At 40.3% G+C, this 25,072-nt stretch overlaps 1 protein-coding gene across 2 annotated transcripts in view; it reads right to left on the bottom strand.

Moving 5' to 3' along the window:
• The window catches only part of mtor (mechanistic target of rapamycin kinase), a gene marked incomplete at its 3' end in the record, with an annotated part of 67,309 nt that extends 42,624 nt beyond the window's left edge, over positions 1-24,685 (bottom strand). The window contains 28 exon segments of one of the 2 annotated variants that reach the window (XM_004572770.3): positions 815-960; positions 1,882-2,044; positions 2,378-2,520; positions 2,975-3,121; positions 3,453-3,545; positions 3,940-4,102; positions 4,438-4,550; positions 9,518-9,685; positions 11,312-11,398; positions 11,519-11,769; positions 14,925-15,054; positions 15,583-15,717; positions 15,808-15,900; positions 16,621-16,704; positions 16,909-17,031; positions 17,433-17,638; positions 17,815-18,024; positions 19,175-19,419; positions 19,532-19,660; positions 19,873-20,056; positions 20,319-20,427; positions 20,979-21,254; positions 21,329-21,463; positions 21,576-21,776; positions 23,276-23,508; positions 23,623-23,731; positions 23,951-24,093; positions 24,541-24,685. In XM_004572770.3, coding sequence (XP_004572827.1) covers positions 815-960; positions 1,882-2,044; positions 2,378-2,520; positions 2,975-3,121; positions 3,453-3,545; positions 3,940-4,102; positions 4,438-4,550; positions 9,518-9,685; positions 11,312-11,398; positions 11,519-11,769; positions 14,925-15,054; positions 15,583-15,717; positions 15,808-15,900; positions 16,621-16,704; positions 16,909-17,031; positions 17,433-17,638; positions 17,815-18,024; positions 19,175-19,419; positions 19,532-19,660; positions 19,873-20,056; positions 20,319-20,427; positions 20,979-21,254; positions 21,329-21,463; positions 21,576-21,776; positions 23,276-23,508; positions 23,623-23,731; positions 23,951-24,079 — 4,205 coding nt within the window. 2 annotated transcript variants of the gene reach the window in all.
• Positions 24,686-25,072: the final 387 nt, after the last annotated feature.

Below are 25,072 nucleotides of genomic sequence, written 5' to 3'. Positions count from 1 at the left end.
CATAGTCAAACCACAAATTAATTCTGTGGATTTTCTAAAAATCCCTCACACATCATTTGTAGCGGTCACAGATGTATTACCATAAACTAACTATTTTAACTGAATATCCATATGAAAGAATGAAATGATCAGTTCCAATGTCACTTACAAACACAATGACTCAGGCACCGAAACGGCTATGACAAAACTCCTTGTCATCAAAAAGTATGCATCAGATATGAAACATATTTTTCCCCTAATACAGCCGCGACTCAGTAAAAAGAGGTTTTCGCAGTGCTTTCTGCACACTAGCGTCTAGATCTTTTATGGGAAATCCTGGAGAGGTGAGAACCAGATGGGGATATTGAAAACACCAGAGTGCCGGCTTCCATCATTCATCATGATCAAGGCTTCTGAGAAATTGAAAACAGGCCCCAGAGAAACACAAGTCCAGACACTCACAGATGAAAAGGAGGCAAGCTTCCAATTAGATGCCTGCAAAACAGATTTTTCCATGCAATGCCAAAGGCGTAGAAATAAAGAAAGATGAGAAAAGGGGATGGAAAAGTTGACAGAAGATATCAAAGGCTTGTGGGAGAGGAGGATATGCTTAATATATTTTTTCTTTATTTATTAGATTGAAAAACTGACTCCTCAAGGGTGGTGTAATGTTTGTTCTAAGCGATAACCTACTGGGCTGAGGACCTGTTAAATTACACAAACAAAAAAGTTAAGTGGACCATGACATGCTTTTTTAATTACCCTATTCAGGTAAGCTGTGGCTGTTATTCATAAAAATAACACATTCATTTCTGAGCTTTTTCACACCTCCTACCTGATAAGAGACTCCAGGATAAGGGGGGTTGGTCCCTTCTGAAACTCCAGCTCTTTGTAATGCAGTGCCTTGGCATAGGCACGGCATTTGGCAGCTCTCTCACCGAGCAGCACAATGCCGTTATCGTCTCTGAGGGGCAGAGGGCCCTGGAAAAGGAAATTGTACATAATAAATAACTCTAAATGACAATCATTCCACTGGCTCTGCTTATCTAACTATGAAGAATACATCATTCTTCGACGGTGGGCTCGTTGCTGAGGAGCATATTGAAACTGAAATCACAGCCCAACCACAACATTCACAGTCCTTAATGTAACAGCATCATTATTATGCCAAGTTTAAAGTTCCTATTTTATCAAAAGGTTAACACATTTCCGTGTTTCTGGAGTTAATCTTTTTCTTACTGTTATATAATGCTGCATGCGACTGTGCAAATAAGTAGATGAACAAATAACAGCATAATAACAGATGTCTCCACATCTATATCTGCTGTAGTGCTTATCTTTTCTGGAAGAGACATAAACTGATAAAAAGCGAATTAAATTTTGTGATGTTGATGGCAGAAATAATTAAGTTAACCAAATAAAATATCTGTATTATTTTCACAATGAAAATTAAGTTCTAAAATGCTGTGAGAAGAATATTATCTCAACATCATAAACACATGTGCAGTGGGACTGCAAAAGCATTTATTTTTCACACTTTGTGTTGTGGATTAATTTAAAACAGATGAATTTCCATTTATACTTCTCAATTTAGACCGATATACACTGACGCTATAAACATTTAAAATCAAATTAAGAATACGACTAATTATTTGAGCAAGAGTTAAAAACATTAAACCTACTTTGATTTTTGAGAGACATTTTTATTACAATCTTTAACGAAGCAAAACCTGATTGATGAAGAAAAAAATACTCTGGCTAATATAAAAACTTTGAGGATTAGAATTTAGTTTTGAAAATGCTGTTTGAGAGTCCGTTCACATCTGCAGGGACACTAAAAACATGTATGTCTAAACAATAGCACAGCTATTAGTTTAATTAGGTTATCAGGTCACTGCTAACCTTATCGCTGTGCTCCATGAACTCTGCCAAGTTGAGCAAAGTCTGTGTGACCTCAGCAATGTCTTGAGATGTGAGTGCCAACTCAATGCTGCGGATCAGCTCATCCTGCTGGTCCTCACTCAGCTCAGACCAACATGAGAGGAAAGCTGCATTGAACAAGTCTCTGGGGTCAACAAAAACAACATATTGCCATTAAAACAACATTAAAATATTCAAGTATTTTGCAGTAGCGAGATCATTCTAAAAGTTGTAAAAATGATCACAGAATAAACAGGTATTTGTGATTTTACACAGCTTTTTTTTTTTTTTTAGCATTTTAGTAACTCTGCTTTTCATACAGCTACATACAGTCACCTTTGACATTGTCAAGTTTGACCAGTTTTGCACTACTGATAACTGAGAATGTTTTGGCAGTAGTGACTGCCCAAAACTCTATGCAAAGACAGAGCTTCAGATTTTATGTACATGCTTCATAAGGAATTATGTTTGCATTTACCTGGCAAGAGGGATGTAGGTCTGAGCCAGTGACCAGCACGAGCGCAGAGCTGGGGAGGATGACTCTTTGAGCAGGACAACACTCAAGCGCCTCAGCCACTCCAGCCAATCATCTTTGGACACCTTCCTGGCAGCTCCCCAAGCCTTTCCAGTGTCAGAAATCATCAATTTCAGAACAAATATGTGGACGCAAAGTTTTCACATGTAATGTGTATGGGATAATCTGACTATAATGTAAACTGTGAGATTTTTTTTATTATTATCTTGATGATGGTAGTGAAGAGCGCTGTGTAATTTATCGGTCCACAGGCCAGTCTGACACCACTCTGTAAACTATCATCAAATCAGCAGGTAATCCTTTGTTTTCTGCTGTCAAATATATGCACTGATTGTGGTGTTCTGCTCATATGACGACGTTGTTCCATTAATTTATCACCAGTTTGTTGACTCATACATCCTGACCACAATTGAACTACGGCTTTCAGCACTGCTTGCTGTACACAAATGAAACACCTGCAACACTGCCACCGATATAAACATTGGACGTGTGCGTGTCTTTAATCATGGGGGGAAAAAAATGCCAACTGTTCCTTCCAACCTTCTGGAGTGCAGTAGTGCTGACGTGGAGCTTCTTCATAGGCCCCGCCTCTACTGGTCCGCTGACCAAAGCGTCACCTTGGTTACCACGAACCTGGCGATGCTGGAAAATTAGAGGGTCTTCTTCCTCCTCTGCCAGAGTATAGCCCTGATAGGCACAAAAACAAACATAAACAAACACATGCAGGCCACACACATGCGGGCCACACACATTCAAACTGTTGAGCTGGGCCCCAAAACACGTTTTATGAAAGTAGAAGTGCATTTCCTTCCTGAGGGACTGTTGATAAACAAGACATGGTAATGACTTGCTTATGGTGCACTGAATATGAAATGTTTATTTATACTTATGTAATTTATTGCCAGACCACCTTGTGCCCTGTGAGGTTATGAAATAAAAGACTGGCAGCTCACAGATAATCTACGAGACATGTGTGAAAAATGTGTAGTAATAATCTGGATTTACTGGCGAGCCATACCTTGACAATCCGACATATGAGTATGTCATAACGCTGGTGGTTGATCCTGTGCTTTAGCATCACTTTATTCACCATGGGGATGAAGATCTGGTACTGAAAATAAGAGGAGAGAGGAAGGATAAACATAAGGGTGTATGTGTGTCTGGAGACCGCTTTCCCTTCACCATAAAGTAAATAACTGGGTGTCTTGCACTTGTTTCTAACCTTCATGAACCTCAGATCAAAAGCTTCCCCTACACATTAACGACACGGGGTTTGAGGGATAAGGGAGGGGAAGGCTTGAGAGGACAGGCAGGGGTAAATGTGACCTCATCCGCTCCTGTAAACACCACCCCATGCTGCGTAATGGTCAATGACATCAGCAGTCTGGCAGGAAGTAATAAAACTAGGGGGGGCAGTGCATGTGAAGCCAACAGTAGGAAGACTGGAAAAGTACAGTTAATAGTATCTACATCTAAAAGACAGCCCGGGGGACAGCTCTGGTTACCTTCTTGCCCAACTGGAATACGAGTGAGGACAGGGTGTCCATGGAAGTGGAACGCAGCTCTGGAGTGGTGTCAAGTGTCCGAACGATCGGGTGGATAATGCGTGAAGCGTAGTCTGTGAAGTCCAGGGACTCTGTCAGTCGGTCCAGTGTCTCCAAGGCAACCCTGAGCCACAGAGGAAAAACAAAGGATGCTCAGCTTTACTGAAATGTTTGTAGGACACAGACTTAGATACACAGCCTGCTCCGATAGCCAAGAAGTCATGTGAAAAATCTGACATCGCTGCCAGATGGATTCTTTAATAAAAAACATACACATAAAAATGTTTAGCTTTGTTCTTTTTTCCTCTCTTTTAACCACAGTGATGGTCTAATTTTAATTTCCCATTTCTGTGGTGACATCAGATTGATGCTAAATACATTTTTATTTGCAAAATTAAGTGAGAATGACTTTTATTATCACACTAGATTCCTCACTAAAACTACGGGTGTAGCGTTTACTTGCGCGCCTGCAGGGGCACATCAGGGGCATCAAAGAGCTTGACAATGGGAGGCAGCAACAAGTGGAGGTAGTCATCTAGGTTGGCACCAAATAGCTGGATGGCATTGAGTAGCTGAAAAGGAGAGCACACATTCCTTAATTCCACATACTGCAGCACTTAAACATGAGTGGCTTTAATGAGCTTGTAAATGGTTTTCTTCAGGAGCTCTGAAGGGAAAGTCGAATGGCATTTTATTTCAGCAAGGTGCTGGCACACGAGCCAGCCGTCCAGGAAATCTGTGTATAGCTGTTAGCGAATAAGTGAGCATGAATCTGCGCCTTCACAGGATGCAAATCATAAAGTAAAATATGAACATTACATTAGTGGGTTTTGGGGGGGGTTTTAAACATCAATTTTACCTTCCTTAAAATTGATGTTAAGTTTCATGACGTACCTCTGCGTGGGGCTTTTTGTCAATTTTAGATTATTAATCTACATTTCACCAATGACTGTATATCTTCTATTATTAGTGAGTACAGCCATGTTTACTGCATACAAATTCCAACATTAACTAAATGGCATTTTTTGAGAAAGCCTCACAGTGCCTTAAGGTAACAGTAAACATGGTGCTGTGTGGCGCATGTGCACACAGGCTTGGTGGCTACATGGTGGTCTTAAAGGATGACGTCTATTGAAAGCATCAAAAATACCCCAGCCCCCCAATACATACCATGACCGCCTCTGCTTTTCCCCCCACTCTCCAACCCCATGTCTAAAGTGCACACGGCGAGACAGCAGGAAGTTGAGTTGGAGGTGTACAACTGTGTGCATGTGTGAGCCTAGAAGGGTGGGGGTGGAGCTCAGGGGAGAAGGCTTCTTGAAATGATGGAAGTATGTTTTTCTTCACCTCTTCTGTAGACAAGCGGGAAATCTGATTCCCACTCCCCTCATTTCATGACCCCCATGCTGCGCTAAAGATCAGGCTCCAGACACAGACCTGAGTTACAGACAATCCAGATTGTGGGCTGCTGAATTATACTATACTACAGACTTTGAAACTAAACAGCACCAGAGAAGAGAAGACTAGATGACTGTGCTCCGCACGATTCTGTGTTTGTGGTCTCCCCGTAAATCGTGATTTAGGGTTTGAGGGAAAACCCTGACAACTACTGGCTGCCGCTGCTGAAACAGGAGAGTGTGTTACTTATAGGTCCGTGCTGTCTTTGAACTGCTGTATTACGAGCAAGTGGCTTAGACCTCAAAAGGTCCTGATGGATATTGATGGAAGCCACAAACATAAAACACCACCCCAATAAATCAACTGAAGGTTGAGCTCCTGTACTTTCAGTATGAGTGTAAAGTGATGTGAGCTTAAATTATTAAACCTAAACTAATGCTAGCAAAATAAAGTCATCTCGTCATTCTGACACAGGCCCTTTTCAGTCTAGTTAATATAGTTTCTCCACTAGATTTATGACAAGTTTTACTTTGACTCAGTGCAACTCGCAAAGAAATCTATTACAAAACACAGATTCAGGGTCATGCTACACTGAGACATTCATAATGGAGGTTTTTTTGTGGCCATTGCTAATTTTTGACACTAAACTTTCATTATTCTGTCTTACAGGATCCTTATATCTTCATGTTTTCAGATCCATTTTTTTAAGGACACAGCATGTGTTGAGCACAACTTTTAACCAGGTCATCATTATACATTTCTATGGTTTGAGCTGCTGGTAGACGTCAGCCTGAAATCTAAAAGTTAGTGTGTCGCTAAAAGAAGAGAAAACTGCAAACAGCCTGTTCAGACTGCTATTACCAAGGTATTATCAATTTCTTGTAACATTACAAGAAATGTAATGGTAAATTACTAGTTAGTGTTTCCTTGAGAGTATGAATGCGTATCAGGGAGTCTATGAAAGAAAGCTTTCTGCACTGCCCTAAAATGGTATTATTAATGAAGATTTTAGGGCTTTGATAATTATGAATATACAATAAGTGAAACAACATAATTATTCTGTCTTAATATTTCTCTCATGTTGTCTTATGCTATAAATTCTGCACAACACTTTCCTTCACTGTGGCACTCTTTTCCTATCTGATAGCAGCATAAATCACCAGAGATGCTGAAATTCATTTGGAGAAAGGTGAAGGGATCCCAAAGCCTGCTGCTGTATTTCTTCCCTGCCCCCAAGTTAAGAGAACCCTCAGCATGTAATTCCACACAGGGTTCAAATCGTGCGTGGGAGGGTGTCAGACACAAAAATGAATAGGGCCAAAGAGGGCCCTTTGTCTGTGACGGTTCTCCCTGCTGGTTTGCGTGGCTGCTCTTTAAAGCACTTGAGGGGAAGTGTGGCTGATGATAATCAGCAGCACTGGCAAAACTTTGGCCCGGTGTGCCAATCCTCCTCCAAAAAAAAGTTTCCTATAGATCAGTTGCTGGCGCGCTATCCTCTAGACATCCATTTTGCTTTTGGTTGGCATTTGGTTTTTATTACTGACGACACCACTCGTGCAATCACGCACTTCTCAAGTTTCTTTCTTCTGAAAGAAAATGTATTATTCGCTTTTGTTTATAACAAAAAACACCAATATTTAGAAAATGTCATTTCTCAAGGAGTCCAAAGGGACAAGAAATACAAATACAATGTCTTTCCAACAAATGCATGATATCTCAAGAGTTTACTTAATTATTCTGTTTACTAATTACATCACAATATCTCGCATAATACCAAACTAATCATGATCAACCAGTTAGTCTTAATAAAGCAGCTGGCTTTAACCACTGATTTTATTCAGTTACAGAGTTTAACTTTAAATCTTTTGACTTACTTCAGTTAAACTAAGCATGATCATACTTTTTTAAATTAAAAAAATCTTTCCAGCACCCTTTTTGCTTTATTATAACTGAGATTTATTAGGGTACTTTCCTGTTCTACATAAAAAGCTCACAAAGTTTATCCTCATCTGTGCTGGGCAAGTTACCCAGAACTGCGTTAGTAACTACAGCCTTCAGAAATGGCTCTTTCGGACATTACAAAAGTCACTACAGGAGAAAGTAATAATGTTACAATGATGTTACTAAAAATTAAATAATTTGTTACTGCTCAGCAGTAATCCTCAGGAATCAAAAGCCTGCTAATAACTGATACAATAATGAGCACAATGGTGAAACAGACACTTAGCAAAGTGCGGGATTAATCAACTCTGTTATATAATTAACAAGAAAAGCAATACTTCATAAGTATGACCAACATTATATTGTGATATAAAAGACCAATAGTAGTATGTAGTGATAAAACGTTAGGTTTTTTTGTTTTTTTAAGAATTTACTCTCACATTCTTAAGATGAGATCAAGATAGAGATAAAAGTTCTTAAAACATAACAGTCGTAAAGGGAGTACGTGAGACTTTTCAGAATCTTCTGAGCTTCTTAAGCAGACGAGAAAATGGCAGACATTAAGGTAGGAGAAATATTCTCCAAATACTGAGTTAGAAACGCAGTGAAGCGCTACAAATTAGATTTCCCAGGAGAATGTCTCTGGTTGACATCATCATAGCTTCCAGTTTACACAAAAATGTTATTCCCCCTGTCAGCATCAAAAAGATTCATTGACATTGTAAATAAATATATGCAAATACAACTACCAGTGTCTGCATTCTGTGAGTTGGCCTTTCAATTTCACTGTAGACTTTCTTTTCTTACATATGTATTTTTGAGTAAACAATCACCAATCAGAATACATACATCCTATTGATCATCTGGGTCACCCACAGTTTACTCTCTATTCGACGGTCAGCAGGTTCGTGAACACATTCCCACATTTACAAACGGAAAAAAATATGTATGACAAAATACTTAATAGTAGGGGTGGGTTTTTATAATCAATTTATCGATTAAAATCGATTCTGGCTTGGATAACGTAAAATCGATTCATTAAAATCCTGAATCGATTTTTTTAATATAAATTTATTTTGCCCGAAATGCCAGAATCTCTGGTGAAATCTCACAAAATTTCAACAACCAAACAGCTAAGACAGTAAATGATAAAGTCTTGCGTGTGTCAGCTTCCTTTTTATAGATACAAAAATATGTAAATGTACTGATCTGAATTATAATATTTCTGACTGTCAAAAGTTCCCAGATTCAAATCGAATTGAATCTAATCGAATTAAATCGAATCGTGGATCGAATCAATTCGGGACCTTGTGAATCGGGATTGAATCGATTCTAGAAATCAGTGACGATACCCAGCCCTACTTAATAGTCTCTTAAACTGTTACAGGTTTTCTAATCACCTGTAGTTTAGAGTGTAGATGAAACTGGGATAGAATACAAAACTGCTTTCATTTAAACAAAAAAAAAGGAAAAAAAAAGGAAAGCGACAGCGACAGCGCTGGAAATAAGCTCTGGACTGCCAGTTAGAGAATGCAGAGCTCCAATGGAGGGATTAACAAGTACACAAACCACCATTTCTCTGATAACGATGCCCAAGGCACCACAGCAGGCATTTTGGTCTGTTTTTATAATTAAGGGTACTCAATTTAATTTTTATTTCACCAACAGCTCTGCACTCTGCAGAGCAAGCATTCATGGCAACATTAACATAAGAAAACAGTACATTCTCTTGCTCCAACTACTAAATCATAATCCCTCGTACCAAAATGTAATCTCAACTACAGCTCTGACATTTTAAACATCTATGAGTCATGGGCAATGCCGCGGCCTATAATTCTGGCACGGTAAGCTGCACGTGATTTCAGACACAAACCTGAAAAATGTTCTCGAAGATGCCAAAGAAAAGCAAAAACAATATATTGGTTTGTGATCCAGAATCTAAACAACTTTTGCAGAATTGGAAAAGTAATTAAAAGCTTTTTGTGAAATAAAAACACTGAAAATCTATCTCCAGCTGACTTTTTTCTCTTCTGTGTTATTAATTCCAGCTGTTGGACACTCCGCTACCCTTCAGTGTATGCACAGTAACTGTAAGCTCATAAAAATATGAGACCCAATGAACTACACAGCTTTAGTCTATTACTGGCAAATCAGATACTGACATCGCATGTCGTCTGCAATCGCACCGCAGTGAACTCACCTTGATGGTAACACTGCGCCCGGTGCTGTTGTCATGCATGAAGACACGTAGCATGTGTGGAATGAGCTGAGGGAGATAGAGCTTGAACTCTCCACCAAGCGCCACCACAATCTGCTCAATCAGGAGGATGATGGTGTTCTGCATGGGGTTGTTTGGTGTCCAGTATTCCTAAGACACAGATAATGAAATGTTGGTATTCATTACATTAACTTGACACCCATTTTTGCTCATTATTATCAAAGCCAACATAAGTTAAAAGATTGTACATTCTGATAAAGCCCTAATGGAGAGTATATTCAAACACACATTATAGAAATTCAAATTACTCTTAGACAATCAAATGCCAACGCTTTCTAATACTAATAGTATGTAATAACAACATAAATTAAAGAAATACTGTACTACAGTACTAAACATCCACCTAAAAGAAGTTTTGATGCTTTGTAAAATGTAAATAAAAACAAAAACACAAGTCAAATATTTTATAACTCATTTAGATGAACACAGTGCAAAGACCACTGTGTGTTTGATTTGGTTGGCTCTTTTTGCAATTTAATGACAGCAAAATATTACCAAAAAATTGGGACAGGAGGAGCAACAGTGTGAATGAAAAAGGAATTGTATTGCTGTATTGTAATGCTAAAGTTTTTGTGTAGCTATACAGAAGTAGGTCAAAATGTGCTTTATCAATAAGCTGAGTGGGAGACAAATGCCTGGATCAGTGTTCCCTCTGGAAATGCAAAACGTTCACGTGCTAGAGACACAAAGCAGGGGTCACAATACTGGATGGCAAGGAATGGAGACAGTTTCCTGTCAGCTGGGACTTACATCATGCCTCTGCGTGGATTTTGACAGTGTTTTGGAAAATCTAGGTTTGACCACTGTGCACATTAAAAATATTAATAGCTGGAGTAGAAAAGACCTGAAGTCACACAATATATCAATCAGTCAATGGGCTTCAGCTGTGAGATTTGGCAAAGGCGTTTTGTCAGGGACGAGAGGTCTCAAGCAACCCCCAACTTCCTGCTTTCCCTGCTTGTGGCTGCTAACTAGAGAGGAAGTGAGAGTACGTCCTGAATGGCTATTCCAGCCCCCTCATCTGGATGCAAGAGCAGGACTGGAGCAAAAATGAATAGATTCTTTGTTTTACTTGCCATTTATTAACTCATAGGGACTGGAGGCGCAGTGGTCTACTTCTCTCAATTACTTTCCACCAGGTGGAGTTGCGGCCATTGCAAAAGTTTTGGTAACAGTGTTACCAAGATTCCGACGCAAGGACAGTCATATGATATTTTGTGACTCTTTAAATGATTATGTGCTTGACATTGTGTTTGTGCAAGTGCAGGCAGGAGCTATGGCTTTAGCAGTTGTTCCACATCATGGGATAAGTGTGAGCGTCATGAGTCATCGGCAGTTTTTCTCCTAAATATTATTTGAATAACGTGAGTGGAAACGTACATCAGAGCCACATGCAGTGCTACAGTTAGAAGGTGAACAGTGAGTGATAATAAAAGGAAGAGTAAAAAGAACATCTCTAAATATACATAACTTCTTATTTTCTCTGACTCACAGTTTCTTTAATCTTGTTAAGTACCTCACTACACACAATGCATACTGCTGTGTGACATGGGGCAAGACTTCATGCAGAGGCCTTAAACACATTACTTCTAATGAGGAAAGTAGAAAGCACAACTGAGTGCAATTAAGAGTTCTTAGCTGTCAGCCTAACTCAAAGGAAAATAAAGAAGGGCTGCATAATGAGTGTTTAGAGATTGGGTTGAAACAGTTACTCACTCTGATGAGGGTGAAGATGTCATCCATATAGGGACGGATGTGAATCTTCACAAAGCACACGACCATTCCCATCTGCTGAAAGAGGAACTGGAGGAAGACAGAAGACAGAGTCTAAGATTTGCTTTGTGAACAGCTGACAAAATAAGAGAAATGCCATAATGAATCTGTCAGGCAGTCTCTTTCCTCTTAATCCACACAACAGCTTACCTCTCGGATACTGGCATCACACACCCGGATGACATTGAGAAAAGTGGGCATGACCTGAGGCAGGAACTGGACGCACTTTAGGCCCAAAGATTTGAAGATGAAGGTGACCGCCTGGACTACCATAGTGTGGTGGTTGGAGAGTGATGGGTCTCTCAGGATTCGCATCAAAGTGACGATTGCCACAGCAGGGTAAAACTCATCCAGGGGCAGGTTACCCATGTTCACCAGCATTTCACTGGTGCTATAGTCAGCTACAAAAAGAGGAGAGTGAGGTTGGTTAGTTTGAATGATGCTGTCATATAAACTATATAAACATATAAACTATAAAATTAAAAAATAATAATGCAAGAATCTTTCTCAGGTTTTGTGCCATCTCTCCTTCAGTCATACTGATGGAGCAGTTGATGAATGTGACAGTTGTGAGTGGCCATGCTTAAACCCTAGAAATATTTAGTAATTTGCCAAATGTAAATCTGATGAGGACATTCTTTCGTCGTAATCACATAATATGATTTCAGCCTGTTGTACAACTTTCAGTCAGATGCAATAAATTGCTCAAATTAACTGCAGTGACTGCAGGATCTAGTTAGCGCTTTAGTCAAGGTTTTACCATTAAGGTAAAAGAAAAAGATGGAATCTCTTCAGCATTTAGTAAGTCCCCTCATTCAGCTTAACGAGATCTTAGATTTGCTGGAGACAGTAGGAAACCTAATACTTAAAGTTCTTCCAAAAAATGATCAAAATTTTGTCACAACATAAAGTAACATTCAGCACCTAGGCACTGCCATCACCAGTAAAATATGTACCAGTTTCCATTCCTAATAGACCCAAGAGCACAAGGAGCCGTGTGAGAGTTGCTGAGAATAAAAGATCACAGGGTTTGGGGGTTTTATTAGTGCATTAGTTCCATTAATATTTTTGTAATAGGGAATACAAAGCAGCTCTCGTCGTCCATTTATCTTTGCGGGGCTATTAAATTTTACAAGGCACCTGAGAATACAAATGTGTGGTATTCAGCCTTTTGCTACTGTTTCAGCTGCTTGAATGTCTCCCCTTAGACGCCGAGGACTAAAAGTTAGTTTTTTAATATTTCAGTATTCACCAAGTCAAGATTCACAATGGTGATAAATGATAACAATCTGTATTTTATCGGCAAACAAACAGGCATTAGTGTAGCCAAGTGAAGCAAGAGTAGTGTAATAATTCAGGTGAATGGGACGAATAGGAACTGTTAACTATTCCTAATAGCATGTAAAAAATATAGCAACTCCCAAGGGGACATGAAGCGTTTCATCACCTTTATGACTGTTGTGTTCTGTAAAGATCTGACTGGTCTAATTTAAAGTCAGGTGAGGAGATGGAACTAGACAGTCAACTCCCAGAACCCTACAAAAAAAAAAAAAGTGGTCCGAGATACTAGTGTTTCAGACAGTGACCCTAACAAATCAAATTCGCCAACAGATATACGACCTCCAGTTCTGGTCACAGTCTATTTAGCTGGAGAACAAACTGGTAAAACCATTACCATACTGTCCAAGGTCATTCTGAGACACATGACTGGATCAGACGAGTGGAGATCTGCATTTTCCACACACGAGGCGTGTGACCGAAGACAGATGTGCATTATTAGAGAAATTCACAATATCCAGACCGTTTATGATGCACAACCACCAAGTCGTGTTCTGAGAGTTTTATCATACTCAGAGAAATAATCCAAGAGTTTAAAGTAAAACCCACTACGAGCAAGAAAAACATTTTTACATCTTTTGTTACTTCTAACAGATAACATAGGGTATATTAAGATCCACCCACATTGTGTTTAGCACTGTTATTCAAAAATCTGTCAACTGGGTTAAGATCAATGTCATTAATCCTGTTTTGGACATATTGTTTATTACAACAAACATATTGACCAAAAAGCCTTTTAACAGGCAATGCTGAGTTATTCAGCTGATATGGTAATACGTTTACGCAAATTCAGACTGCACCAGTAATCCGTTCACCCCGTAAAGAAAAAGAGTGACGTATATCACTGATATTCTATTAAACAGATGCTTGAAATCTGTCTAAAGTGGGTCACATTAAATTTAATATCAGCACTTCAAAAAGTCCTACTCCAGTTGTGGTGCTTATATTTCCCTCCAAACTGGCAGACTCTTGTTCTGAAGGATTTTTAGTTGGGTTTAGATCAGACAGCAGCCAGAAATAAGATCCCAAAGAATGAAAACTCCCACAAAAGGCAAACCCAAAGCCGCTGATGCTGTTGACTTTTCAAATGCAAGGGCAAGACCTTAAAAGATTGTGTTTTGTCTTGTCGGCGTAGACATATCTCCTCCCTGCACTCCATTTCGAATGATTTGTAGATTTATTAAATGTAAAACAGCCAATGAGTAAAGCATAATCTTCAGTGTTTTTTCAAAAGACACAGTTTCACTGGCTTTATGTGGGCCCCAGGGCAGCTGTGGCTACAACTGTAGCTTGCCTCCACCAGTGTGTAAATGTGAGAGTGAATGAATAGTGGAATTGTAAAGCGCTTTGAGGGTTCCCGAAAAGCGCTATATAAATGCAATCCATGATTATTATTATTATTATTTATGGGAGCCAGATTCTGCAATTCCTAAAACTGAAGATGAAATCGGTTCCTCACTCGAGTGATCACATTCTGACCCAAGAGAAACTGCTGCGTGGCGTATTTAACTCACGGCAATTTCTGGAGCACTGACCTATAACTACATCGAGATGATGATTTTATGTGCACACATGATTGCATGGTGTCACCTCCCAGCAAGAAGGTGCCTGACTGGGGCCTTTCTGTTTTACTTCAAAGTCATCATCAACTTGGTACTGTGAGGTAAAGATCCTACAAAATTAGAAAGAAAAAGCCAACCATCAGACAATCCCATATGAGCACAGAGTTGGTGATGATGGAAAGAAAGGGGGTTGTCTAACACAACCAGCTGTGACGCAAAGGGCACAACACCAACAATGAGAGAGAGCCCACAAATAAAGATCATAATGTCTCATCAATACGAACAACTGCGATTACAAGTAAATGACTAGAGCGCAATCTGGAAGAAAATACCCTAAACTCTCACTGAAGAGTCAAACAACATTATGATAAATGCAGTAAACGCAGCACAAAGCTACAATAACATCAAGTCTATATACAAACTCTTGACAACATTATTCATCAGGCTCATAATGCAGACTCACTAAAATTACAGCAACAGTCCCAAGTTCCACTGTGAGATGTGAAAATGGGTTCGTGCTCATTTAGAGACTTTCCAGCTGTTGTACTGAAAATACTGCTGTAAGTCTGAGGAATGCAAATAAAAAGTTAATCTAATCCACACTGTGACCCTTGGTGAAGAAAAAATGTCTGTATTAACAGTAATCTGAGACCTACCCGAGTCCTGACTGGATTTGGACTCTGAGAGGCTGACAGCAGAGGCATCTCGGGACTGGTCGATCATGCCGATATTCACCTTGTGTTTGTAGGGATCCAGGGCTCCAAGAAGCCCCAGAACACGTATAGCCTGTTGGAAAGACAGAGTTAGTGGTCCCTCACAGGAACACAAAATTGAGTATATACCTGGTCATTTTACATAATCTATCTCAAAAGTTCACCAAATTTGGTACCTTAGCTGAGTTTCAAAGATATAAGGAAGCTATAGAAAACAAAGTATTTATGGAAAATGGAGACTAACAAAAAGTGCTACAGCCAAACAGTAAGAGTGGTTTGAGAAGCTTCTCACCATATAAAGTGAGGGAAGTGCATTCCCTGCACTTTTAACAATGTCGTATGTAAGAAATTAAACAATGACAATTTCCACTCAAACTTTTCACATCAAAATGTCCATATATTTATGGAAAAGGTGCTTTGCTTCATGCTACATGTCCATATCATTGTAATTCACCAAATCCAATGCCTCTACAGAGATCTACACATTAACTCAATGCATGCTGTAAAGTGGTTTCAAGCCTTGCTGGCCTATGAGGTTCCCATTACTACGGTGAGGGAAACGTAAGGTGATCGGCCCAGATGGCATGACATTTATTCATACCTCTCTCCTGATGCCCTGGTTTTGTTCAGTCTTGAGGAAGTTAAGCAGCACCTCTAGAAGGGACGGGTACTTGCGGTAGGGCTCCACCACATAGCCTGTACTAGCTACTTGCTGGCCCAGTGTCCACAGAGCCACCTGGTGGAAAGTCAGAGACAGTCATTAACTAATCATCAACAAGAAAAGAGTATATCGTCTGTATTTATTTGTAAGTTGTTCCTTGTGTACCTGTCGCTTGGCCAGTGATGATGAGTCCTGCAGCATGTCCATAATAATTGGGAAAAGCTCATCCATCCACTTCCTCATCTCTAGGCCACTCACCTGATGGGGCAGAGAAAGAATCAATCAAAACTACAGAAATTTTATAAATTAACCATTTTCTGTAGAATCACCTAAAGCCAAAAGGGCACTATTATAAGAACTCGTAACATTTTATAGATAAACTGAAGTGCACAAAACTCAAGGAAGCTACAGTGAAAAATAATAGAAGCTAATATTAAAGCTATTAAATAAATTATTTGTCAGAGAATCCATGTGAATTTCTCAAGTCCATGTATATTAGGAACCACCATCACTTACCAAATGTACAATTTTTTTTAAAATGTGCTTTCAGGCTGCAGACAGATTGTTTTCAAAGTAACATTTAGTTTCTGTTATCTGTACTCCCTACATTCTCATGCATCTTTGCTTTGTCTGGGTTCCCGAAGAGCTGGGCTTCTGTCTCATTCTGCACTGAGTCTCCCTGAGCATCTCCCGCACTCTGTCTGAACTTCAAAGGCCCTTTAACTGTGACTCCCTGACTGCTTTCAGGGGACCATTCAAGCACCTGGTCAGGGTAGAGCAAGGCAAACATCTAAGGGTAAGAGCCTGCAATTACCTTCAACCTCAAGACAAGCTTGGATTTACATTAAAACTACCCAGATTAAAGATGATTTTTTTTTATAATTAATTGTGTACAATGGACAATAAATTCTGCTAAGATTTATCTAGTTGCAGTAAACAGCCGATTTATAATTACAAACAGAGTAAAAACAGCCTTACCTGAGCCAACTCGCCAATGGTTGCAAGGACACTAATGACTACTCCTGGGTTAGGGTCTGGGTCTTTAAGCTTGAGGATGAGAGCCTAGAAAAATTAAAAGCAATGTGGTCATTTCCTCATATACTTTGAAATCATTACTTATTTGAAGGCCCATGGAAATGAGGATGTAATGGACCTCAGCTTTTACTTATTAGCATAGGCCTACTGGGAACATGAAGCCCCTTTCAGTCTGGTTTAGATTCATACACACTTATCCACCATTACAACAGAGAACTTGCAAAGCAGTACCTTGAGGATGGGTTCCATATAAGGACGTATAAGTCGGGGCGCATTGGAGACCAGGTGACCAAGCATTCGAGCACTCTGCTCTTTGTTCCTGCCGACACCGCTGTGCTCCAATTCTGTTAAGATCTGCAGAAAAATGATAATGTTAGCACAGCACATGCACTCATCTTCATCTGGAATACATTTAATAAGCTTAAGTCGTGGAAAACACAAAGGCGTTTAGACAAAAATCAATTGTGACTTTGTACTACAGGTGTGTGTGTTTTGAGTTTTCAGCTTAGCATAATATCATGGCCTTTGCTGCCCCCTAAAGGTATCCAACTGAAACGCAAGCAGGTAATCGTCACAAGAAAAATAATGCATGTAGAAGCCAAGCGTTTGCAAACCTGTGGAATACTTGCATGCCATCTTTGGCACATGAACCTAAGGAATCCTAATGAACAAATTTAATGGTTTAAATAAATCAAAACATGATGTCTAATGCAATAAATAAAACTCGTATTGAGCCATTACTGTGCCTTTCATACCTGGATGAGCATCTTGCGTAGGAAGGGCATAACAAAGGCAGGGTTCATGCTGCTCAGGCGTCCGATCGTGCAGATTGCCAGCTCTCTGATCTCAAACACCTCATCATTCAGAGCAACAAACAACGCCTGCAAGTTTTCAGCCTGGGCGAGGTGAGCATCAAAGCGTTCATCAAGAGACGCCAGCACGCAGTATCGGATATCTGGATCTACAGGAAATCAGGGACAAAAATCAGACTGGCTTTCTTTATCACTTTTATTTTTTATACGCTGCCATAATGGATCACTGTAGCTGTTAACAGTTCTGAAGCCTCACACCATAAAAGCAACAAAACAAAATAAATCTGCATAGTAATGCCGTTTTCCTTTTCTGTGCATTTGTTACCTGGATCAGTGATGCCAACAACTAGCAGCTTGCTGAGAACATCTGCAACAACCTGCACAGCGGTCTGGCTGACAACATGGCCGCTGATCAGGTGGATGGAGGGAGTAAGCAGGCGTGAGCAAGTCCGAGCTGCCTCCATTCGGATTTCTTTGTGTTCGCTGTTCAAGAAGTGATCAGCACAGTGGCGCACAAACTGGGTGAGGGAATGTCCTGGGGAAAGACGTTCATGTAGAATAATCACAATACAACTGCTTTTATTTTATTTTTTTTAGTAGCATTAATATCCTGGTAGATAATAACAGCATTTTTGTTGCTTATTTTATGTAAAACAAACAACACTGACTTGATTTATCCTATAATGGCGTTTCTTCTTCATTTGTCTATTTGGGATTCTAAAACTCAATACCAAGGAAGTCGGGTGGCTTGTTTCCGTGGAGACTGAATTACTTAACTAAATATCCAATGTTACCCCAGCTTTTGCACTAAAATGCAAACCCATCCAGCAGTCTGCTGAGGAATGACACCAAAGACTGATCATTTTTCTCCCCAGTTTCTCTGCTGGAGAACAAAAAACTAGTCATCTCGGTGACAGACTGAAGAGACGCTATTTATATCGACCACTGAAAGATGGGCACAGTCATCAGCACAACTGCCCCGGCCATTTCTGCAGTTCACATAATCATTTCTTTTGGTCCACATTTTTGTCACCGCTGGCGGCTCCAATGACTTACGAGTGACAGTTTAAGCCTAGTTTAAAAACATATTTCATTTTCAACTTCACTGCATGTGATATAGAGTGCATAGACAGCAAAACTGCACCACTTATTTCTTATGATCATTCAGGAAAGTAATGCCACTACTCTTTAAATAATTTCTTCAGCAAGCCCAACTTATCAATGCGCCCTTGTCCATTAGAACAGTATAATAAAAAAATGGCTAGCTACAAAATGCAAAGGATTGTTGGGTGAGGAGAGCAACAGCCATTCGGTATCAAGTTTAAATTCTTAACCTCTGTCTTTTGTTGTTGTTTTAATTTATATACCATTTCTAATTCCACTGTGTTTTCATGTTGTTCCTTTGGATTCACCGTTTTTTGCATTTTTGTATTGCTTTAAATTCCATTGCTCTATTTTGCTTCTTCTAATTCTACCCTGGTTTTAGTCCCATTGTTGTAAAGCACTTTGTAATTCTGTTATAAGTGCTAACTAAAAAACATTTGCTTGCTTGCTTGTGTATTACAATGCAACACTGTGCTGCGAAACACTGGGTCCTGAACTTTGACACATGCTACTGACCTAAAATTTTATGCAGGAAAAGAATCCATCACACAGATGTACGTGTTTTTTTTCCAGGTTCTCACCTTCAAATTCAAAGCTTCCCAGGGTTCGCAGGGCCAGGGTGATGCTGCCAACGTCACTAGCCTCTGGAATGTTAGTGAGGCTTGGTGAGGCTAGCTGGTGAGCCAGGCCTTTGGGCATGCCAGGGTGACGCAATGGCTTGTGCATCAATACCAAAGAGAGCATCTTCAGCAAACCATCCTGTATATCTTTCTTCAGCTGGGGGATTTGACGGCTCAGATCGTACAGCACTGCAGTAAGTGCAGGACTAGACCAGAACAACAGACAAACGATCCAATCAAACCCAAGCATTAATTTGAAAATTACATGATTCAGATCAGAAACTGAATTGCTAAAAAAGTTCTTTGAAGATGTCCTACCTGAGGCCCACAGCAAGCATAGGCTCAAGCAGTTCTTTGATGTCTGGCTGGATGCTGGGACCCATGGCTCTAGAAAGCATGCTAATACACGTAAACACTGTAGCATCCACCTGCATGGTCTTCTGCCTCCTGCACAGATGAAAGATCAGTAAATGAAACTGTGCATAGACAACAACATGTTTTTTTTTTAAATTCACAACACCACTGAGCAAATTCTACCCATAATATAATTTTAGACTTTTCAGCCTTTAGGTTTAAGGGACACTGTAATGGAACGTGTAATATGTCACTATTTAATAAATGATACATTTTTTTAAAAATTGTAAGAAACAATAACTGACTTGTGTGCAAAGTCCTTGGGTGGCAGGGCAGCCTTGATGATCTCAAGGATCTTGGAGAGGTACGGCTGGATTTCTGTCCTCACAGCCACAACCAGCAGCCCCAAAGCCTGGAAAGCTGCCGTCCTCTCCTTCTCCTTCTTCAGGCAGCCCAGCAGGTAGCCCATAGTGTCTGACAAATACTGGTCTGCACAGCAAATGAACATCCACATGGCACATAATCTTTTTTTCCTATTAGCTACAACACATTCATTTGAGCAAGCGGTAGAAACCCTGGTAGTGATATTTCAAAAGGTAGCCTGAAAAGTACTAACCATGACCTACTTACATTGCAATAGTAACCATATATAGACCAAATGTGCATAGTGATTGAAAACAATACATGGTTTCAAGTTCTAACATAAAATTTGCACCAAACTGATAATCACATATATGTTAATTAAACCCACCTGTAAAGGTATGCGGCTGGAAGGCAGCCAAGCGTGGAAGCAGGTTGAGGATGGTCATCTGGATCAGAGGATTTTTGCTGGTCCTGTATTTCAGCACCCACCGACACACCTGGATATTTAAACAAAAGCTTCCTCAATTATTCAGTCAGATGACTACCACAGGTATGACTTCAACTGCCTAACCTCAAGCAAACTCACAAACACATTTTCCAACACACTATCCAAGTTAGTGCATAGAGAAAACATCAAAGACTGATACCAGCACTCTGACTGTCAAAAAAAAACCGTGAAAATTTTCGTATTTTGCAAAACGTTTAACTCTTTCCCCCATAAAGACAACATTTGATGACATCCCCTGTACCCTTAATGATGACTTTTGACATCAGTATGTATGAAGAAAGCCATGATTTGACAACAATTACAATAGTTTCCATGTTTTTTCCAAAGGGGAGCTGCATATGCAGAGGCCACCCTCACTAACATCTGATTCCAAACTCAGTCAACAGTATGCACGAAACTATATGTCTAAACACTGTTCAGTGCATTTATCATGGCAGCTAAAGTCCTTGAGTGTCAAGGATTTTAGTCCAAGGCATTTTCACATTACATTAATATACAATTACACTTTTACAATGCATTTTGTCTGTAGTTAAAACCTACCTGGTCAAATCGCTCCTCCATCAACTCACGGCAGTAGCGACTCTCCACCAGAGAGCTCTTGGCAGGTACCGGTGTGGCCCCAAAGCTGGGGAAGCCTTGAGGTGTGCTGTAGCCCAACAAGCCCAGGAGGGCGTTGGACTGCTGCGGCTGCACCGACTGGAAGCTGGTGAAGGGTGTGATGTGGCGGGGCTTTGTTCCAAACCCCATCAGTTCCTTGCAGTACTTATCGTGGACCAGCTGCTGCTGTGTGATCTCCTCCATCTCCTCGCGCATACGCTGGTTGGAAATAAGACTGTGAGCGGACTGGATTTTACCACTGATAATGTGTCCAAGCTGATATCCGACCTCACCTCTCCCTCCATGCTGCTGATGCGAACCAGCTCATTCAGGATCAGAAGAGCGCCGTGGACCCTGTCGTCGCGATTCATCCCTTTCTCTTTGGCCAAAGTCTCATCAAAGCCTTTTTCTGCCTCTTCAAAGGTTTGCTGTCACAGAAAAAAAAAGCCACTCATGTCACCTCTTTAAAAAACAAACAAACTCTCCAATACTTTAATTAGAATAACACATGATTTGCCGGTGTACAGTTACATGTCTTACTTTGTACCACTGTGGTTTCTGCATTTCCTTTGTCTCTCTCTGAGTGGTGAGGATGAGACAGGCTCGCAGGGCAGACACAGCACCTTCTCGGATGGCCTGCTTAGGATCCCATACTGCGTAAAAGATGTTGTCAAAGAACGGCTGGACTTGCTGGAAGAAGAAGGTGGGTGCACTCACAGCCAGCTCCCTCAACACCAAAACCTGGAAGAGATTGCAAACGAAAGTAATGCAGGCGTGCACTGCTCCACATTTTTTATTTTACCAAAATACACCTGAGAAACCTGAAATCTTCTTTTTCAACGATCTGTTCACCAAAACAAAATCCACATATGATCCTAAAATAGCTTGACATAAAATTTTGACTGTCGCTGTTTGAATTCTGAAGCAACTATGAGCTGGGAATGTCCTGTATGTAGTTATGTTACATTGCTTGTTTAAATGTGTAGTTGTGCCCTGCTTTCTCTCCTTGTTTTAGGTACTGTCCCTTTCATTTGACTCCACTGCAGTGACTATGGTGCGTACCATTTGAAGCTGCAAATTGAAATTTCAGATTTCCCAAATGGTGTTTTCAACTGGAATGCCCTCTGAAGCTGGACTTCCAACTCAGCTGTAGCCAGACGGGCGGGGCTGAGATAGATTTTGGTCGCCCGACCGGAGATATTGCAAGCCCTGGAAGGTCTGCACAGCCTCACCAACCCCGACTTCACAATCCAAGATAGCGACAGTGCATGTAAATAATAGTAAAACTGTAAATCTTGTCAGCTGTACTGTCACTGAAATTTATTTGTGACTCGTTAGATAAACAGAGCACTGACCACGCTGTGTTCCAACTGATATATGGATGGCTCCATCTTGCTAAGGAGCTAAACAGATCCCGTTTTTCCTTACTTTTTCAATTTTACTGCTGGAACACTTTCCACTTGGGAGTGAAATCACTGATCTCTTCACACAACCAATCCTATGTGTGTTCTTCTGACCATTTACTCCTGCTTAGTGCATTTTGATCACTTAATTTTTTTTAGCTTGTAGGATTTGTTGTTTTTTTCTTTCGTTTTGGCACAGCTCACCTATGAATTTTAGGTTTTTTTATTGCCAACTTGGTTTTCATCTCCCCATACTCTTTTTCAGTTATTTCCCAACAACATCATGTGGACATTCTGGGGAAAGTAACAAGGTTTAATATTCTACAGCCACTAGAAATGGGAAAATGGTAATTGCATAATAAGCTAAATAAAACATAGAAAAAGGCAAGCACATTCTCTCATTTTCTAATTTTGAAGCGTTCAGGATTTTTCTGGACTATGAGTGTGATGCCAATAATAACCATTTGAAGCTGGTCGGTACTCTATAAAAACATAGTGACCGGGTTGCATCAACATCTTGTCAAGCTTCTCTGCTTGGAGGTTTTGCTGACGCCACAGCTGGGTGACACCCACCCACACGCACACAGAACAGGGTAAAGAGGAAATCAGAAGAAGAATGTGCTGATATTTGGGGTATAAGAGTGCATATGAAGTAGTACTTGTGCCTTCAACCCAAAACACACTAGAGGAACTTTCAACACTGCCTTCACTACAGCAATAGATAAAGTTATTACAGCTCCCAACGTGCCCACATTTCCAGCAAATGTAAACACCACCAATATGTGGTTTTATTTGAACAGCAAACACCACAGTGACTGTTGTCTGCTAGTGACTTACTGCAGCATGGCGTCTCCCTTCATTTCTGTCAGCTCCCAACCACTCCAGGGCTCTCTTCACTTCAAACTCCACATACTCAGCCGTAAAGGTGTCCCCCGCCATAGAAAGGTGGCCCATAGCTTTAGAGGCCATCTCCATCACCACGGGGTCGCTGGAAGGGAGCAAATTGCGGAGGTAGTTGGCGAATCGACTGATCCTGGTGGCATTGCCTCCTTCAACTCCAATTAGACTCACTGATGAAAACAATAATCATTTTATAGTGATAGAAACTAAGAGATCTTAAATAAGTCCAAAATTGACAGCACTTAAAAACATAACAATTTTAACAACGTTTTATTAATGCTTACCTATGGCAAGAATCCCTCCTTTCTTTTCATTCACATCAGAGCTGGACACCAGCTCAAATATGTGGTGGTTCAACTCATCGTAGAACGTAGTAGCTTCATCTTGGCTTAACTGTGGGACAAGACCAGTGTCAAAAAGTATGGAGGAAAATGCTTCCTAATATTGTTTCATAAGTCACTACATACATTTACAACTGAACTGATTTGGGGATTCATGTCTACTTGTGAAACTCTCCAACTAGTGGGAAACAATCTTGATTAAGTATCCAGTATACTAAGTGGTTTTCCACTTACAGTTTTCAATTATGCACATATAGCTTATTGCTGTTACCTCTCTGAGTTCTGTAGTCACATAGTGCTGCAGGTCTTTGGCAGATTTTGCGCGAGTGTCTTCATTTCGACTCTTCAGTCCACTGACAAACTGCTGCAGCACAGTGGCTGTGCCTGATATGATCACCATTTGGACGGCCTAATCTGCATGGGGGAGGGCGACATATGTGGTTTCAATGCAACATTCCGGGTTATTAAACAACCAGTATCCAAAAACAACAACAAGGTAAACAGTACACATGGAAAGAAGAAATGCAAGCGGTAATCTGATAAAACACCAGGTTAATGTTGTTAACTGACATTGGTCCCAGCTAGCTAACGTGCCTGGTTAGCTAATAAAACAAGCTGCAAGGCTTGCTAGTTATTAGGAAATATACATCAGACTTCTTTACACAACTAATACAAAACCGGAGACGCCCGGGTAGTTGCAGTGTAATAGGTGAAATCAGAGCCTCATGAGTGTTTCGTGCTTGTTTTGATTAGCTCGAGCTAGTGCTAATGTTAAGCTATTTCCCGTGACAACCCAATAGCAAGGAGGCAAAGTCGCTTTGTATCACTTACGTGTTTGTATTACAATGCCGAACACTTAACTGCTATTCGATTTATCCGGAATATCTCTCATTGTACGTCTACCTGGCCAACACTGCGCAAGGTTGGCTAGCTGAGGTATCTGTGATGAATTAGCTCGAGTTAGCGATGCACACGGAACTTCACAAGCGTCAAGTTGCGCAGTCTGCGCCGAGCTGAGCGCAACTCACACGTCCTTGAGTGTAGTTTCCAGAGCCTGTCGTCTTTTTATGTTAATGTTTTTTGAGGCCCAGTACTTTAGTTACCTCAACATTTTTACTACAGTATACTTTTAAAATTATGGTGGACGAATGTTACTTATAAGTTTACAGTCTATACTTATAGTTTGTGCTCTTCCCCTGACTTAATGTAATTAATCTGGTGTACTACAGGCAGACATAATCTCATGGTGGTAGCTACTTAATAACATTAATGATAGTCGTACGCTTTGGTTCACCATGAGTACAAAGCAGCCTTGTAAGAACATTTATGGCTCCATAACGGAGGCCTTTCAAAGCCTTTCAGGCGGGGCCTTTCATTTGTTCTTCATATATAT

Source organism: Maylandia zebra, linkage group LG20 (genome assembly GCF_041146795.1).
Source record: "Maylandia zebra isolate NMK-2024a linkage group LG20, Mzebra_GT3a, whole genome shotgun sequence".
Lineage (NCBI taxonomy): Eukaryota > Metazoa > Chordata > Actinopteri > Cichliformes > Cichlidae > Maylandia > Maylandia zebra.
The sequence above is the reverse complement of the archived record's forward strand: the minus strand, read 5'-3'. Positions and strand labels throughout refer to the sequence as shown.